The sequence below is a fragment of the Pundamilia nyererei genome, unplaced genomic scaffold (assembly GCF_000239375.1).
Source record: "Pundamilia nyererei isolate P.nyererei 1_Seehausen unplaced genomic scaffold, PunNye1.0 scaffold00249, whole genome shotgun sequence".
Taxonomy (NCBI): Eukaryota; Metazoa; Chordata; class Actinopteri; order Cichliformes; family Cichlidae; genus Pundamilia; species Pundamilia nyererei.
In genome coordinates, this window is record NW_005187650.1 from 340,999 (window position 1) to 357,810 (window position 16,812).

At 39.7% G+C, this 16,812-nt stretch overlaps 1 protein-coding gene across 1 annotated transcript; it reads right to left on the minus strand.

Annotated features, from left to right (window-relative positions):
• Positions 1-4,769: 4,769 nt before the first annotated feature.
• cnih2 (cornichon family AMPA receptor auxiliary protein 2) lies at positions 4,770-16,174 on the minus strand. The gene is made up of 6 exons (XM_005749550.1): positions 14,594-16,174; positions 12,605-12,673; positions 8,818-8,865; positions 5,332-5,444; positions 5,110-5,253; positions 4,770-4,984 (listed from the first exon to the last, which is right to left on the minus strand). The coding sequence occupies exons 1-6, from the start codon at positions 14,672-14,674 to the stop codon at positions 4,957-4,959; spliced, it is 483 nt and encodes a 160-aa protein (XP_005749607.1). The 5' UTR covers positions 14,675-16,174; the 3' UTR covers positions 4,770-4,956.
• Between the last annotated feature and the right edge of the window lie 638 nt (positions 16,175-16,812).

Sequence of the window (16,812 nt, forward strand, 5' to 3'; positions counted from 1 at the left end):
CATTCAAAAAAGGGACAGTCAGTAACTACATATTTTTTATTCTTCTCCTTTTTTCTTTAATTTGTCTTAAATTAACCCCCCACCCCCTTTAAATTTGGTGTGCACCCCTTCACCATACCTATCGTTTCCTTATGCATGCATGCCTATAGAGCCAGAATAACATGCACCAAGCTTGAATTGTATAATAATGAATGTGCACAATATGTATGTGTGTTTGTGCATGCACCTCCGAGCGCGCGCGCGCTTGCCAATCGTGCATGCCAATCCTGACGTTTTCAAGCCCATCAGTTGTTAGCCAGTTTCCATGGTAACGCCTGGCTGAGAGGTGCACAGACGTAGGAGAGAGGGGAAAGGAGTTGAGACAATTATGGTGGTGGAGGGTGCTGAAAAAAGGAAGAGCCCGAGATGATGAGTGTGAAACAGTGTGAATCGTGGGATGAGAGGGAACGAGAAACAGATGCATGTGCTGTGAGTGAGCGGGTTCAGTGTGTGTGTGTGAATGTTGTATATATGCGCGCGTGTCAGTGTCTGTGTCTTGGTGTAAGCAAGTGTCATAACTGCTTATATGAAAGTGATATGTATGTAGTGGATGTAATAAATATAAATGCACTGGGCAGTGAAGCAGTGCTGCCAGGCATGTGCACCAACTTCTATTGGATTTTTCTGTGTTTTCAGCTTCAGAGTGAGTCAACAGGAATTTCTAATACAGTTTAGTTTCCATGGTGACAGCGGAGAATGATCTGTCCTCTTCAAACAGAGGGGAAAACGCCAACTTGAAGCCTTGTTGTTTCTCTGTTTTCTGTCTGAATCATTATTTAAACAAGTGATAACCTGGCAAACCTTTCAGACTCTACAAATGAGCCCCAGAGCCAGTTTAGACCCACACTCAGTGTTTTAGGTTGTGTGTCTTTTTTCTCTCCCCCCTCTCTCTCTGAGGAATCACAACTTGTGAATTTTAAATGTTATATAGCTACAGTGACATTTTCAGAAGTGATGATGTCTCTCTGTGGAGACGAACTCTGTCAGCTTCATTTTATTATGTAATCTAATAGGCATCCAGAGCTCTATAATTTGAAATGTTAGTATTCTGAAGGTGCAGACGTTAATGAAAGGCTTTAATCCTCTCTCTGCTGCCCTCCAGTAGAAGCTTTTTCCACATCAGTATTGGTATTTAGTTATTCTGGTGCCTTTAGAGAGGTTGGCTGAATGTCTCTGGAACCACTTCTAAATGCAGCTGTTTTTCAACAGCTTCTCAATGAGGCAGTTCGTCTCCTATCCCTCAGTCTAATGCACCACTCAGTGTCCCCATCATCCTTCAGTTTTATTTTTTCTCTTCTAGCACATCTTCGGAAGAAACATCGCATTTCTGTGACAACTCTTCACAGATGGACAAATAAATGCTGACCCTCAACAGGCAGGAAATGAGCGACATAGAAATGGACATTTTGGCATCGTTGTTTTATTAGAATACGGCATGGCACGGCTGTACATCATAGTGTAGCCTAATATCTATATATATAAAGTCATCCACCAAATTTACTGTAGCGTACGTTGATGAGAAATGTATAAAAGACAGATACAAATAATTATACTCAAATACAGTTTTCTAAAAGGCTTTGTTCACAGCAACTACATGACATTCAACCAAGCTGTATGTCTCCTCCCCCCTTTTTTTTCCTCCTCGTGTTCCTGTGCTTTAGAAGCGATTGTCCAGACTCTACACGCTCACACTGTAGTTTTGAGGTCTCAGTGTCCTGTGATTACTTTTGACATTATTTGGAACAGCATACACCGTCTTGTCTTCAGACACACTGACAGCCTACTGAAATTGCTTCAGTGCTTGCGATTCAGATCACACAGGCAGTTTGATTTGCTCTGCGTGCCTTGATTTCAGACTTAGATAAGGCTTTGTTTATATTTATGTATGTGTATGTCCTGAACATCTACAGTGCAGCTACATTAACGACACGGGTTATTAATGGTTATAAAACATGGTTTTTTCTCCTTTAAGACTAATATATGATATATTTTTTGAAGAAATTAGGCTTCCTGTAATGTAGAGCATACTGTATGTCAGTCAATGAAGGTGATTTTAGAACTGTAAGTACGTTCTGGACACTTCATGGATTTATATTAATTATTATTAATTTCTGCTTTTCTTCCACAACCTTCCTCCCCTCATCCCAAAAAGTCACGGCAGATGGCCGCCCCTCCCTACACCTGGTTCTGCTGGAGGTTTCTTCCTGTTAAAAGGGAGTTTTTCCTTTTCACCGTCACCAAAGCGCTTGCTCACTGAGGGTCATATGATTGCTGGGATTTTCACTGTTTTCTTTTTACTATTGTAGGGTCTTTACCTTCCACCTATAAAGCACCTTGAGGCCACTGTTGTTGTGATTTTGAGCTATATAAATAAAACTGAATTGAATTGAATATTAGGAATTAAAGTCATCCTTTCCAAATTGCCAACACATTTTGTGAAAATTAACAAACCACAATTCAGCTGATGTGAGTATTACAGTTGTAGCAAAGGCTTGGTACATTTCGTTCCCCCCAGTGTTTCAGCTTGACAAATGTGCATGGGGCTAATGTTTTATGAATCTGATAAACACAGTGCTGTTGCCGGAAAAAGTGCTGATGCAAAAATGTTTCTTTCTGTAAGAAATATTGCATTTATTCCTGTTTTGAGGGACATTTGCTAAAACTACAGTGAAAAATATAGGCTTGTGGCTAAGTCATACAGGCAGGGCAAGAAAGCGTGAAATGCTGATGTACACAAACATTTGTATTGAATTTGCTGAGCTTAGCAAAACAGCCTCAAGCACTGGTATACAGTGCAGTGTGGGCGTTTTCTAAGGAAAACATAGTTTTCATTAGAAATAAATTTCATATATTGCTAACACACACTGGAAAATTATACTGTTACTTTTATCACTGATCGAATGATCAGGGAGTTTTTACTTCCCACTGTTGCCAAGTGCTTGCTCATAGGGGGTCGTTTGATTGTTGGGGTTTTGTTTCTATTATTGTAGGGTCTTTACTTTGTAATATGAATGTGACTTGTTGTGATTTTGTGCTATCAAAATAAAATGTAATTAAATTTATTTAAACAGATCTACTATTTAATTATTGGATAAATGTCATGGACAGTTTGTCAATTTTTGCTGTGAATCCTTCTACGTAACAAGAACTTCAGTAGGCTGCAGCAGCTGAGACCATTATTTTAAGTGGGCATTCCTTGACAGTAAGACGTGGTTAGTCAGGGCTGGGGGCAAGGTAACTGATTACAGCCAGCCATGTCTAGCAGCTGAGAAATGCCCACCCGTGTTCTCCGGAGACTCCTTACCTCATTTTTTCCTATCTGAGCCCACAGTTTGTCTATCAAACACCACCATTTAGTACACCTGGAGTTGGTGTATGGCAAATATCACAGCTTGTTCTCAGGCCCCCAGAGTTTCTGTTTTCCTACTGATATCACACATCTGAACCATCACTTATCTGCAAACAGATCCATCTAATGAACACATGGCGGCAAAGGCCAGCCGAGGAAAGGCTTTACTGTTAATAAATCTTGGTCATCAGCAAGATTGTGTGTCTCTTACGTCTGTTGCCTTTGCAGCTGTATGTTTGTCGATGTATTGCGATGCTGTCGTTGCACTCCTTAAACAGCTGAAACACTGTCATAGAGTCGTTATTGTCTCATCTGCCACTTTTGTCCCACTCACTGTTACAAACACTGAATAACACTGGATCGATATGTCTCATGACTCAATTTACATTGCTAGATTACTGTTATTAATTGCTTTTTTGTACATGAGATGACTATGCTATGCTATTCTACCTCGAATCAGAGAAGAGTTGCTGTGCTAAAATGGCTATAGTATAAATGCAGATGAATAAGAGTAAACATCACTGGAAAGAGGAATAAGGTGCTTCCTGCACACTAAAAAACACAACAAAACTAAAGTTTTTTTTCTTTTTTCTTTTTTTTGAGGAAAAAAAATATTGTGCCAAAAAAATAATGTGCCAAAGAAAGTAGAATTAAAGATAAGGTTTGAGAGCACAAAATACTGCAACTACTTTCTAGTCTCATCATTTTTCTTTTGACCTTGATTTTATATTTGGCACAATGATTTTCAGCGGTAACATTTTGGCATGTTTGAGCTGAACGCTCTTTGGAAAGCATGAACCTAGCATATAGCGTAAAATATGCCCTCTGGACACACCTATTTTGAATGCACATCACAAGCATTGACCCTTAAAGTCAAACTTATTTAAGTCAACCCTTGATAATTCCTTGCTTTTTTCTCATTTCATTTTCTTTTCTTTTTACCAATGTCTGATTTGACTTTGCGTTTGGCAGAGACTGGCATCAGGCAAATCTTTATCCTCTGTCCTGGTTAAAGGTGTCTGTGCAGACTCCAGCTCATGCCAGGTTCGTTAAACCTCTTACACTGCTAACCCATTTTCTGCAACACGATCAGAGTAACGGTTTGATGTCAGAGTTTCCATATGCAAAACAATCCTGCTTTTAGTACATTGTCAAAGTCAAAGAATACAGACATAATTTTTCATTTTCCAGTCCCCAAGTGTTTGGAGATTCACAGTGAGTTGAGCGACTGGATTATTAAGAGCAGCGTGGGGAAAATCCAGCCCTTCAGAAATATTGTTAAATTGTATAATGGGTCAAAGGCAACACAAACACCTGCGTTTCAGTCCTTCAAGATTTCATCCGGTTGTCCGACGGCAGTATCGGGTGTACAATGATACAATCGAAAAGAGGCTTTTTCGAAAAAATTCACATTCACTCAAATTGTTCTTCGTGCTTAGTCCAAGGTTAGACTTCCAAAGCCCAAAGCCAGAAAGGTCAGAATACATGGAGAAAGTAAAGGTTTGTGTCTCCGTTTGTTCTCCAATTTTTCTTTTACAGTTATTTTATTTCTTCATCTCTCCTGTTTGTTAGAAGCTCACCAAGGCGTAGACCATACTACAAGAAATAGTGTAGGATGATAAATTAAAATTAATTTTACAAATTTATGAATCGTAACACACGTCTAAGGATTCCTTGAAGTGTCATTATGAAATGAGAAACATTGTAAATCTCCCACTTACCTGTAGAGATAATAGAAAAATGAGAGAAGATAAAAGCCCAGCTTACACCAGGACTCTTTCTGACAGTAGTTGAGAATGTCGGCGTTCATCACGCTGACAGGATCATACATGACCTCTGAGCCATCAGCGGGCCGATGAAAAAACCTGAAAAAAGCAGGAGGTTTGGCTCACTCACCCATCAGACCAACACAAACTAGTTACACATCTGCTGTGGGACCATACCTCCACAGATGGTAGAAGAGCAGCGGGATATTTAGGCCAAGTGTGACCCACTCTCCAGCACACATGAACATCAGGCAGAAGAGACCGTGGATGGAGTACTCTGGTACCACCAACTAATAAGAAATATAAGAAGGACGGAAACTGAAATGATTAAGTGATAACACTCCAACAACTCTTTAGAAAACACTGATGTGATAGAATTACAGTGTACAAGACCACACTGCAGGGCAAACACTTTCACACGGAAGGTGTTGCTGTTAGTCAGGGCTAGCTGCTGTTACGGGTGCAAATATATGTTCACTTGCATGTGGACTCTTTTTTATACATCAGTAGAAGGTGATGTAAGTTGCTGACCTTTTTTTCTTGTGATGTAAAGTCTAGCGTTTGGTTGTTAAAATACTATTTGGGAAAATCTGAGATGGGGTTAAGACTCAAGATGGCAACAGGATAGCAACAAAGATGATAAAACTACATTTACTGTGAAAGGACAAAAACTTTTAGGGGGCAACTTGAGGGCAGCAGAAACAAGCTCTGAACACTTACTTATCAACATTTTAGTGTTTCATGCTGGGCAGGGAGTGTGTTACCACTTTTCAGAACTTTTCTCTGAAAATAGCTGCCTGTAGCAGCCAAAAGCAGTGCAATGAGAGCACTGAGAATGAACCGACGCTGTAATGTCTAGGCTAAATGAGGCCAGCTTGCAAGCACCAGAAAGTTCCTTAAGTGGCCACTTGAAAGTTGTTCTACAAGTCAGTGAGTAACCATATAATCCTACGTTAAAGAGCTTTCTTGTTCCAAAAAAGAGTTTTGGTTGCTATAACTAATATACCCCTACAAAATGACTACAGGAGGTGAATTTTTCTTTATTTGGCTTTTCACCTTAAATCTTTTAAGCTTTCACCTGCGCTAATTCAGATGTCAGACTCGGGCTTCAGTGTGCGGGAACATTTTAATAGAACTGTTTTACAGAAAATGCTGTGGCTTTGTACTTCAGTTTTGGTGAGTGAAATTCTAGTATTTCATATTTGTTAGAAGGTTTGTGTATCTGTGTTTCTCATTTTAACTCATACAGTCCGTGGATGTGCCTTGCTAACCGTGCTAACAAGCTAGCATGGTTAGCCCCACCAGTAACCCCTAGTAGGCTTCTTGGTAGTGATGTGCGATACCACTGATTTCCTTTCCGATCCAATACAAAGTAATATTCAGGGTGGTATAGATGATACTGATCCGATACCGATACTTTGTACAAAAACGTATTTTATTTATTGTATCTCAAATTATAGCGTCATAATGATTACAGGACATCAGAGTACTTGTTTCCAACAATGCTTAGTTTTAATATTACTCTTATTTCTCTTTCTGGGTCGCAAAAAAACTTTTAACATATTTTCAGGTGAGAATGTAGCTGTGTAAACTTCAAATATCCGAGCCCATCGACACATTGTTTTCAAACCCCTGCGGTCTTTCGCTACTCGGGTTAAACATAATATATAAGTCACTTAGATAACTTAAAAATGTTATTGTTTGGCTTTTTTAGTGTTTTATTTGTTTGTGAGTAAATCAGTTTGGCTGAGATTAAAGTTATTAGATTAGATTAAATAAAATGTAACTTTATTAATCCCTCAGGAGGGTTCCTCGGGGTTTTCACACAGCTGAATAAACGTCAAACAGAAAACTGATTAAACAGAAGTGTGAGACGGTCGAGAGTTTACGCCAGCGCCCGGTTATATTTTAGATAGCAAGGAGCAGACGGCAGTTTCACTCCACCGAGGGAGCTCGTGCCGTACTACCTGGCTTTCTTTAGACCGCGAAGGCCGGGCCCTCAGGTGGAAGCAGCCTCTGAATTTGGACACCCCCGCTGTTTCCGGACATTTAACGTATTTTATCCGATAAATAAACACTGTAAAATGTATTTATCCCCCTAATAGCCTTTGTCTCCCTAGTGTGGCCACAACACCTCACGTTTTTGCCACATGTATCACAAACCACGTCTCAGTTTTTGTGGAGGTAAAATAGGTTCGCACATGACTCCAATTACGCTCAGCCATTTCAATGACTATGAAAGGCGGAAGAGGAAGTAGTTCCTTTGAGTGTAGACAATCCGAATGTTATAGTTTCTTTCCACTGTGTTCCTGTTAATGATAAACTACAAATTTACCCTAAATTACTAAAATATCGATATTTTAATGTGAGAATCGATTCTAGAACATAAATGATTGGTATCGGAGGAATTGATATTTCAGGATCGATCCGCACATCACTACTTCTTGGTTGTGGGGTGACCTGCCTGCAGCATTCAGGGTAGTTTTGCCAGTGTCTTCTTTTAGTGTTTTACTGCTAAAGACCTGTTTCTTGCAAATTTTATTATAACATTTTTATCTTTAAGATTCTTAGCTTAACACCAAGTTTTGTTTTAACTTTTAATTATGTTCATTTCAATTTATTCTTTACACATTATCGCTTTTATAAAGTCTTGCATGGTCTATTTTAAGTGATTAATAGTTTGATTTTTATAAAAATCTATTGTTTGTTTATTCTGTTTTTGGGAAGTACTTTGTAGTGCTATACAAATGAACCTTATTTAATGTGAACTTAATGTAATAAGAACTATCACATCACATACACAAACACGTAGCAATTTGATCTTGATGCTAGTTCAAAAATATGGCTGCAAAATAACAACTTACATTTCTTTGACTGACATCATAACCCTTAGCTGGCTCCATCAGTCATTACAATCTGTTTCAATATTATTTGAATATTTTTAGTGGAACCAATTTCAGTAGTGATTGGTTGGAGCAAATATCACTAATACATATGTAGTCTAATTACCATGCTAGATTAAACCTGTGTAGCAGTTAAGGGTAATTGAAATTATATTTCCACTGCAGCAATAAGAGTTCCTTTTCAATAACATGGTGGTATTGTAATTATGCATCAGTGGCATTTTATTTTCTTGCACTGAGCAGCTATATAAAGAAAAACGTAAAAAAAAACCCAAGAAAATGGTAACAATTTGAACCCAAGGCAAACCTTCTCAGAAAATGCTCTTTACTACATTAGCATATAGACCCTAATACTACAATTAGTATGGTGGCTACTGCCTTTAAATTAAACTCTTGTAATTTTATATATTTTTATTTATTTATCCATTAACTTTGAATCAAAAAAACCCAATGGCACTGGCCATCTTCAAGCACAAGCATGTTTAAAATGGCCTCCACAGTGTGTGATCTTTCACGGACACAAAGTTCTTTTTCTGAAAGCCTTGAAATAAAAAGCTGACAACATCTGGGCTGTATCAGTGCTCTCCATCACTGTGTGCCTGTAAAGAGGTAATGGCGTGTTGTGGGGACGGGCTACATGTGAAATGAATCAGTGTGTGTCATGGTCCTCACAATGAAAAAAGACAAACGGTCATGGCTCTGTGAAGCCCCTCTGCTTTAGTCATCCACCACCAGCAGATGAAAAACAGCTATTACTCACCCTGCGAAGCAGGTTGCAGATCCTTTCAATGTTGAGAATCCTTTCTCTCTGTGGAGAGGATATAAAGAAAGTCCGGTCAACAATATTACTGTCAATGCCTAACAGAAATAGCTGTCTCATAGCAGAAACAATAGACGATCGTAGACTGGAGTGAATATTTATTATTATTATTTTGGAGGATTTTTTAAACTGGACAGATATTAAATATAGTGATAAAATCTAAAAACTGGACCTGATGGCTAGTTTTATATTAGCATTCCTGCTTAAATATCAGTATTATGGGTATAGTGATACTGTAATATGCAGCTGTATATTACATTAGATCACCAGGCCAACAATAGTACCATGGAAAAATACACTTACCAACTGATAGTAATTAATTAACTACCTTCTTTTTAAAAAAACTAAAACTCCCGAGTTTGTTTTCATCATACGTCTAAAATACATATTTTTACACTTTGGTGCAGTTTTATCATAGATCTGTTTTTTTAATTTTTATTTAAGTTAGTTTCCAGAGTGAGTTTGCTCATTTCACTTTAGTTTCTATTGTTTAATAATTTTAAGTTTAATACAGTTTTTCGGTTCTTTTTTTTTAGCCGCAGCTTTTTGTTGTTATACATGTGGTGTCTGTCAGAAGTTCAACACAATACGATACAAAACAGTATTACAATATTAAAATACACAGACCCACACACACAGTTGCGTAGACATCCCTGTTCTAATAAACACACACACGCAAGTACTTCTTCATTCTGGTATTGTTGGTTAATTTGACCAAAATGATACATTCATATGGATTTTTTTAGTGTATTTTAGTTTTATTTATTTATTTATTTTTGTTTTTTAGGCCAGTCTTTTATTTTTATTTATAATAACCTTGGTTTGGTGCAGACAGGACTTTTCATTTGGCTGTGGACTATAAGGCCATAACCATGATCTGGGCACATACAACAGGTACAACTTTTGCATGAAATATGAGTTAAATATACGTTTTATTAATGACACTAGTGACAGTCCTGATCTAGAGCCTTAATGAATGTCATTAATCATACCTGTGCCCACCTATGGCAGAAATCAGACTTGTTATTTTTTATGAAATTTGAGAAACACAAACTGTATATTATACTTGAATAAATTCATTTTCAGTTAATAATAATAATAAAATACTTACAATGGTGTTGATTTGTTTTTCATTTATGTGGCTGAAACCTATTTGAGAAGCAAATCTCATATTGCAGGGAAAAAACCCTGTGCGCACATCTCCCACCTTATCTTGTAAAGCTATCAGCTCGGAGTCTCTGAGCCATTATAGAAAGCTCAATTATCAGTTTTAAAATTAAAGCCATCCGTCTTTGAGTACATGAGCCTGACATCAGATATTCGGCTCATGCAGATGTTTTCTTTGGTTGTCCATTGATTAGTCAGCAAGGCAAATTAGATGTTTTGCTCTACTTCATTTGCCCCGTTTATCCGTTTCCATCAACAGAAAGTTATTGCTTTATTGTGTAACCATAATGTCTATAGTCAGATAATTATCACAGGGCTGTTAATTTGCTTGGCTTCATTTATTTTGTTAAATATAATACATCAAGTGGATAAGCATGTCTAGTCATTCTGACATATTGAGGCATCTATCTTGGCTACCAACCGGTGATATCGGCTTAGTGTAGCTGGAGCAACATCCAGCTTTTATGAGTCTGTGGACATAAATTAAAACTGGTGACCTGAAAGGGAAAAGTGGATTTTGCCCTGAATTAGACACAGGCACTCTACCTTCACTGTTGTTAGTATGCTCAGTGTAATTTCCTGCCTTTTTTCTTTCTTTCCTTCTTTCTTTCTAGTCCTTCCTCCACAGTGCTGTTATTTAAGGAGCGAAAGTGCCAGCCTAGCTTCTGTGCATCATATGGTTTATTGTTGTCGGTGTAAATCATTGCGCTGCTCAGATTTTACAGCTCGTAGCCTCCCCGAGGTGGCCCTATTTGTGTCAGGTCATCCAATTTGCTCTGAATATTTAATAGTTCCAATAAAGAAACATGACTGAGGATGTTAATCAAAGGCAGCGGAGACATTTCACAATATACACAATATACAGAAGAGATAAAGGAGCAACAATTACAGGGCAAAGAGTGCTGTAGTTAGATTGGTAATCTAATTAAGCCGTTATTATCAGAGACGCAAATGAGTGATCTCCCTGACAATCTGCCTCATAACTTTTCTAGAGCTACTGGCATAAAAGGAGGCCTGAAAAGGAATAGATTTTACCACTATGATGTGTTTAATTTTGTTGTTTTAACGGGGGAAGTAGCCATAGAAGGGCTCTTTATGGATGGCGTGGTTCTCCCTCTGAGTGTTACTGTGATTAAAGGCTTTACGCAGAAACCTGATTCAAAAACAGATGTCTAGCTTCATCCGCTCTGTCTTTCTATCATTTCTTTCTCTCTCTTCCCGACAAATATTGACTGCTTTTGTCCTTTTTTGTACACAACCGCACTCTAGCGAACATGTGTTGCTCTCAGCTAACCACAAATATAATTGCTGTTTATCTTCCATGGCTGTTGCCTTCGCTTGTCTTCTGTTTGTGCAGCTTATTGATTTTGGGGAGAGACCGGCAGTGTCGCGTCCTGCCAGATCCAGTTATTTCTGAACACATTTGAAACGGTGACATCAGACAGCGTGTTTAGGTTGTCACCAGTCTTACAGAGTGGCCTCAATACTTATCTCACTGCTGTGAAACCAGAAAAGTTCTAATGGGGATTGTTTGTCAGACAGCTCTCCATCGTTGTCCCAAGGAAAGTAAAAGATCCACTGTGGCTTTTGTGCTCCATTGTATTTGACTGCATTATAATTTACAGGTGTTGCAGTTATTGTGTCCACCCCCTTGTAGCTGGCATTCCTTCACACTCCTACAGTCTGCTTTCACAGTTTCCTCTCCCACTCCTCATCACTCTCACTTTGCAGTTCAGATGCAGGTTCACATGATTGCTAGAACATTAGCTATCCTGTGAAAACGATAATCACAGCTGCTGTTAACTTGCTAAGCGAATAATAGCTCGAACTACTGACTCATGATAATGTTATTTCATCTTCAGAAGAAAACTTATACATACTGTAAGCAAACAGCTCTGCAACATGAGAGGATAAATAGTTGCGCTAACTTTCAATCAGCAATTATTTATCTGTCACTTTGGATCGAGTGAATGCGTTTGTTCTCATTACGGTGAGGTGAAAACTCCAAATTGCACTCCTATTGTGGCGACACTACAGTATCTCATTGTCTAAAAAGCGACTTCATTTGCATGAATCTCTGTAACTGATTAAGCCAACGAGCCGTGGTCTTTGTAGGAGGCTGATTGCTTCAATCTGCATACAAATGAGCATTCAGGGAAACACTGCCTGGGTGTTACTGTAGCAATCACCTGGAAGCTTGGATTAGTGTTTTCAAAGTAGGGCAAATATTTGATTTAGAAATATTAATGAATAAGGATAAATGTAGCCAAATTAAATATATGAAAGCTTTCGCTCCAAAAACCCCAAACTCTCATTTACATAACATGATGATTTCCTTTTTTTTGGTGATTGCAGGCTTGGAAAAAAGCGTTTGCTGTGTTTATTTATGAAATGAACGTGAGACTTTGTGAACTGTGCTCGGAAAATATGCAGCATAGGCAATATTTGGGGGGCAAAACCTTAAATGTATAGTCTCCTTGAAAGTACAAAGAAGGGATTTCTCTGTGTGCACATGAAGGTTTGATCATTCTTGCAAGAAGTGAAACAGCAGGGTTCTTACCGCTCTGGTGGGATTGCTCTGATCGATGGGGTTTTTGAAGTCTGTGCGAAGCTCATCAAACGCAATGATCTGAAAAAAATAATAAAATAAAATAATAATATTGGACACGTGAGCTTGTTTTTGTTTCACCACCACTACGCTGCAACTGTAATGCAAATGTAGCTGTTGTCTTCTCGCCACTCGTAAAATTGGTTCGGCTGAGTCGGCTGTACACTGTTGCGATCCCTACATCCACAGCTGCAGCTGCTTTCAGATCACTTTGAGTACATATGGTGAGTTAGTGGCATATGTAAATGCAGACATTTGCTATTGCCCTTTATGCTGTTAGGAAGGTCATGTTGTGTTGACATCATGTGTGATTATGTAGTAGTGCTTGTGCTAAAGGATTTTTGATTGAAATTTGTCCCTGAATAAGAACAGCTTGGATGGTTAATTCACCCCATACAGCTTTGCATTATCCAATTCCTGTAAAAAAAACAAAACTATGAAAAGCTGCAGGAGTAGATAAATGCATTGCACTAAGAAATTACATAAGGCTTGATTCTTACGTTGAGACCAGTAATTAAGTTCACATTGGAAGATTAATATTAAGACACAAATGCCAGGAGTCGTCCAAGAAGTGCTTGAGAAATTTAAAATGCAAGAAGCTCTTTGACTGAGCATTTTTTAGCTGGGTTGATATTTAAGAGCATTGCGGTACATTTCTGGTACATACACTGTCTTGAGTGTCTCTCTGCATATTGAAATATAATATACTGAGGGCACTTGTTCAGACACACCAATACACTCTAACTGCCTCCAGTGAGGCGAGTATAAGTGACAATTATTCTCACTAGCTCCCTGATTAATAGCTCTATAAAAACACGAATAATTCGGAGTGTAAAGGCCACCTGCTGTGCTTATCATCGGCTCAGGTTTTAAAGAGCTAAGCTTCCCTTTGACGGCTCATTGAAAAGCCATAACAAGCAGACATCATTTGCAGAAAAGTGAACATCAGCAGTGACTGATGGCACGAAGGGGAGAGCACCTTCCACATACTGTACGAGCCTATATGGCTCGCCCTCGTCTTCGTTCACAATTAGCTCTGTTGTAAACAGATGCAGTTTCCATGGCGACATGATGAGCCCCTCAGTGGGCACCATGGTTACTATACCAGTGAACCGAGGTTCTGATTGGTCGACGGCCACATACAGTTGGGGTGCTGTGCCCGTGGGTGGAAGCAGACTGGGGGAAGGGGTGAACAAAATCATAGGTTGATAAGCGTTTCGGTCACATGCTCGAGAGCCGAGCCAGACGCAGGCTTCTCGCTGTCTCTTTCACACACAGACACACTCACTGAGTCATATGTAGTCTCACCCACTTAGTCAATTGGTACGTTAGTCATTTCAAGTCCTATATTCATAATGATGCGTTTTTGTGCTTCGCCGTGTTCCTGCCTCCACGGAGGGAATGTTAAAGGTGAGAGATCAAAGCTGCCGTGTTTGTTGAGTCTGTGTAAAAGGCAAACCGAGTGCACTGGTCTCCAGCGATAGCTGTGCAAATTCCACTGAAAATGCCTGCGGGCAGACAGATTCACAACAGTCTGGTGGTGAGATTTATGATCACTGTGTTTTGCTGACTGTCTGTACTCATTATCTGGAGGTTGCTGAAGCCCGAACGCCTTACGTGGAAATATTTATCATCAGTTCTCTGGGATCATAAGTTGCTTTTATGTGGAGGGATGAAGCCAGCAGGAATCTGTGCTTTTTGTCAAAGTGTCATCGGGTGGCTCTTAGGAGATCATTTGAAGTGTCTGATAAGTACAATTACACCTTTAATGCATATCATTATCTCTAGAGGGGCTGAAGTGTGTATGTTATGTTGCCGGCAGCTCTGTACACCTGTGTGTAGGCGGCCGCGCTAGTCTGCCTGTGTGGGATGCTACAGTGAGGATGCTGCAGGCCCTACGTGTGTCAGTCTTAGTTCTGGTGTGTTCACCGTGCCACTCACCTGCCATATGACAAAGAAGATGAGAGCTGCACACAGCACCAAGGTGAGCATGTAGCAGAAGGCCGCAAAGGTGAACGCCATGGCTGCACCAGCCAGCCTGACAAGGACACGGGTGAAGGGAGAGAAAGGAAACTGGTTCCCTGCTCTCTGCCTCTCTCTGGCTACTGGTCACTCCCCCTCCTCCTTTTACTGTGGTAGAGGCTATTGTTGGTTTCCCCCTTTGATGCAAGCTGAGTCTATATTGTCCAGGTGGGTAAAGCACTCAGTTTTAGAAACAATCAATAATCAGCTGACGTCGCAGCTCCACTGCTTACTTGCTTTCTGTCTTTGTCTCTTCTTGTAAATCTGACAGCAGGACAGCTCCTTCCTTGCTTTGATCTAGGAAGCACTTGTGTGTCTGTTCACAGCCACAGTAGTCTGCCGCTGGCCCAGTGCTCCTCTTTTCAGTCTCTGACAGGGAAAATGTCTGTCTCCTCCTTGTCGTTCCTGCAGTTTCTCTTTAGAGAAAGCCTACACATCATGGTTTGTTTTTTTTTTCTTTTCTGTTTTTACTGACAAACCACCAAGAGTCTGACTGACACGCCGACAACAGAAGCACAGGTTACTAGTCGATACTAAGAGCAGTAAAAACAGCGAGAATTATTGTCCCAGTCGGTTATGGCTTTTTGTAGTTTTTGTAGTTTGTTGTATGGCTTTCTGTTCATCTGTTGCTCCGGGATCCAGAACAATTAATGACGCATATATTTCCATATCATAGTTAACAGGTTTACATCTGTGAGTTATTATTTACAGAGTCTTTACTTATAATGATGGCTAAACTGCTGAGTAATTATTTACATCCTAGCTGAGATTCAAGGTATTGCTTTGCATGTTACACAGTTATATTCTGACAAAGCAAATCACAACTTGCCACTGCTGATTTCACAAAGTGAGAAGGGTGAATCACTGAGGCAGCAGATACTCTAATTGAATCGAAAGATTAGTTAGCACTTCAAGAGGGCTTAGAGATGCGACATCACGATACATTATTGATAGTTTCAGTTAGCATGGATCGACATCTTGACTGACCTTAATATCGAGTAGCGAATACCTGTGCCTGGTAGGAGACGTGTCTGCATCTGAACAGTCCACTCTTTCCTCTTCTCTGTCAATTTGGGTCGACACCATGTCAGAACTGTCTGCTCTGCATGTTTGTCTCAAGCGCATCCCTCAGTTATCTCCAAAAAACAAAAAGAAAAACGTGAAGCCTTGTCTCTGCTGATGTGCAGGTTAAATAGTTAAATTCTAGCAGGGAAATATTTACACAGAAGCCTGCAGAGTGTCTACATGTTGAAACCCATTCGTGCTGATTTAAAAGAAAAATAAAGCGCTCCTGTTCTTAAGTAAAAAAAAAAATCTCCACAGCCCTCAGGAGTCATAAGTTACTGAGTCCACCTTACTATCATCTCTCCTGCTCCTCGTGTACCCTGCTTTCTTTTTCCTTTCTTTCTTTCTTCTTTAACTCCCCCTTCTTTTCATCCCTTTCAAAGATTTTGAAAACAGACCTGAATGTTCTTCCTGAGTCTACTGTCTCTGGCTGTCTCTTCCTCTATTTCTTAGACTGCGAGAGAAATATTTCCATCACGGTTGATGTTATAACGGTCAGCCAATAGCATCGCTCTGTCTCCCTCCCGCTCTTGTTTGCTCTCCCCTCTGCCTTTCTCTCTTCCTCTCTGTCTGTCAGACTCCCCCTCTCTTGCATTTATACATTTCCATAATCCCTTGTTCCCGTGAGACTGATGAGGGGGCAGGGAAGGCTGCAAATGTCTGGTGTGCCCCCTCCCCCCCTTCCTTATTAGCCCCTTTCGCCCAAGCTTTCAGTCATCTGTCATGCCATAAAATATAGCTCTGTCTGTTACAGGATGTTGTTCTCAGTCATTTGTCATTTCCTTCAATTCTCTCCTCTCAGTGCATTCATTAAATACCTCAATCTCACTTTTTGATTATTCTCTCACTCTATTAATGAACAGAATGCACTAGTGCCACCTAATGTAAGTGTTGATACTCGTATTATTTGTGTGGCCAATGTAGGCTTATTCAGAAAAGTAATTCCTCTGTTAGAGGGATCTATGCCATGGCCCAACCTTTTTTAGCTGCCCCACATTAACAGTGTTGGTATTTATCTTTTATGTTTCTGTGATGGTTACTCCTCCAGTCAGCGTAGGCTCTTTCATCAATAT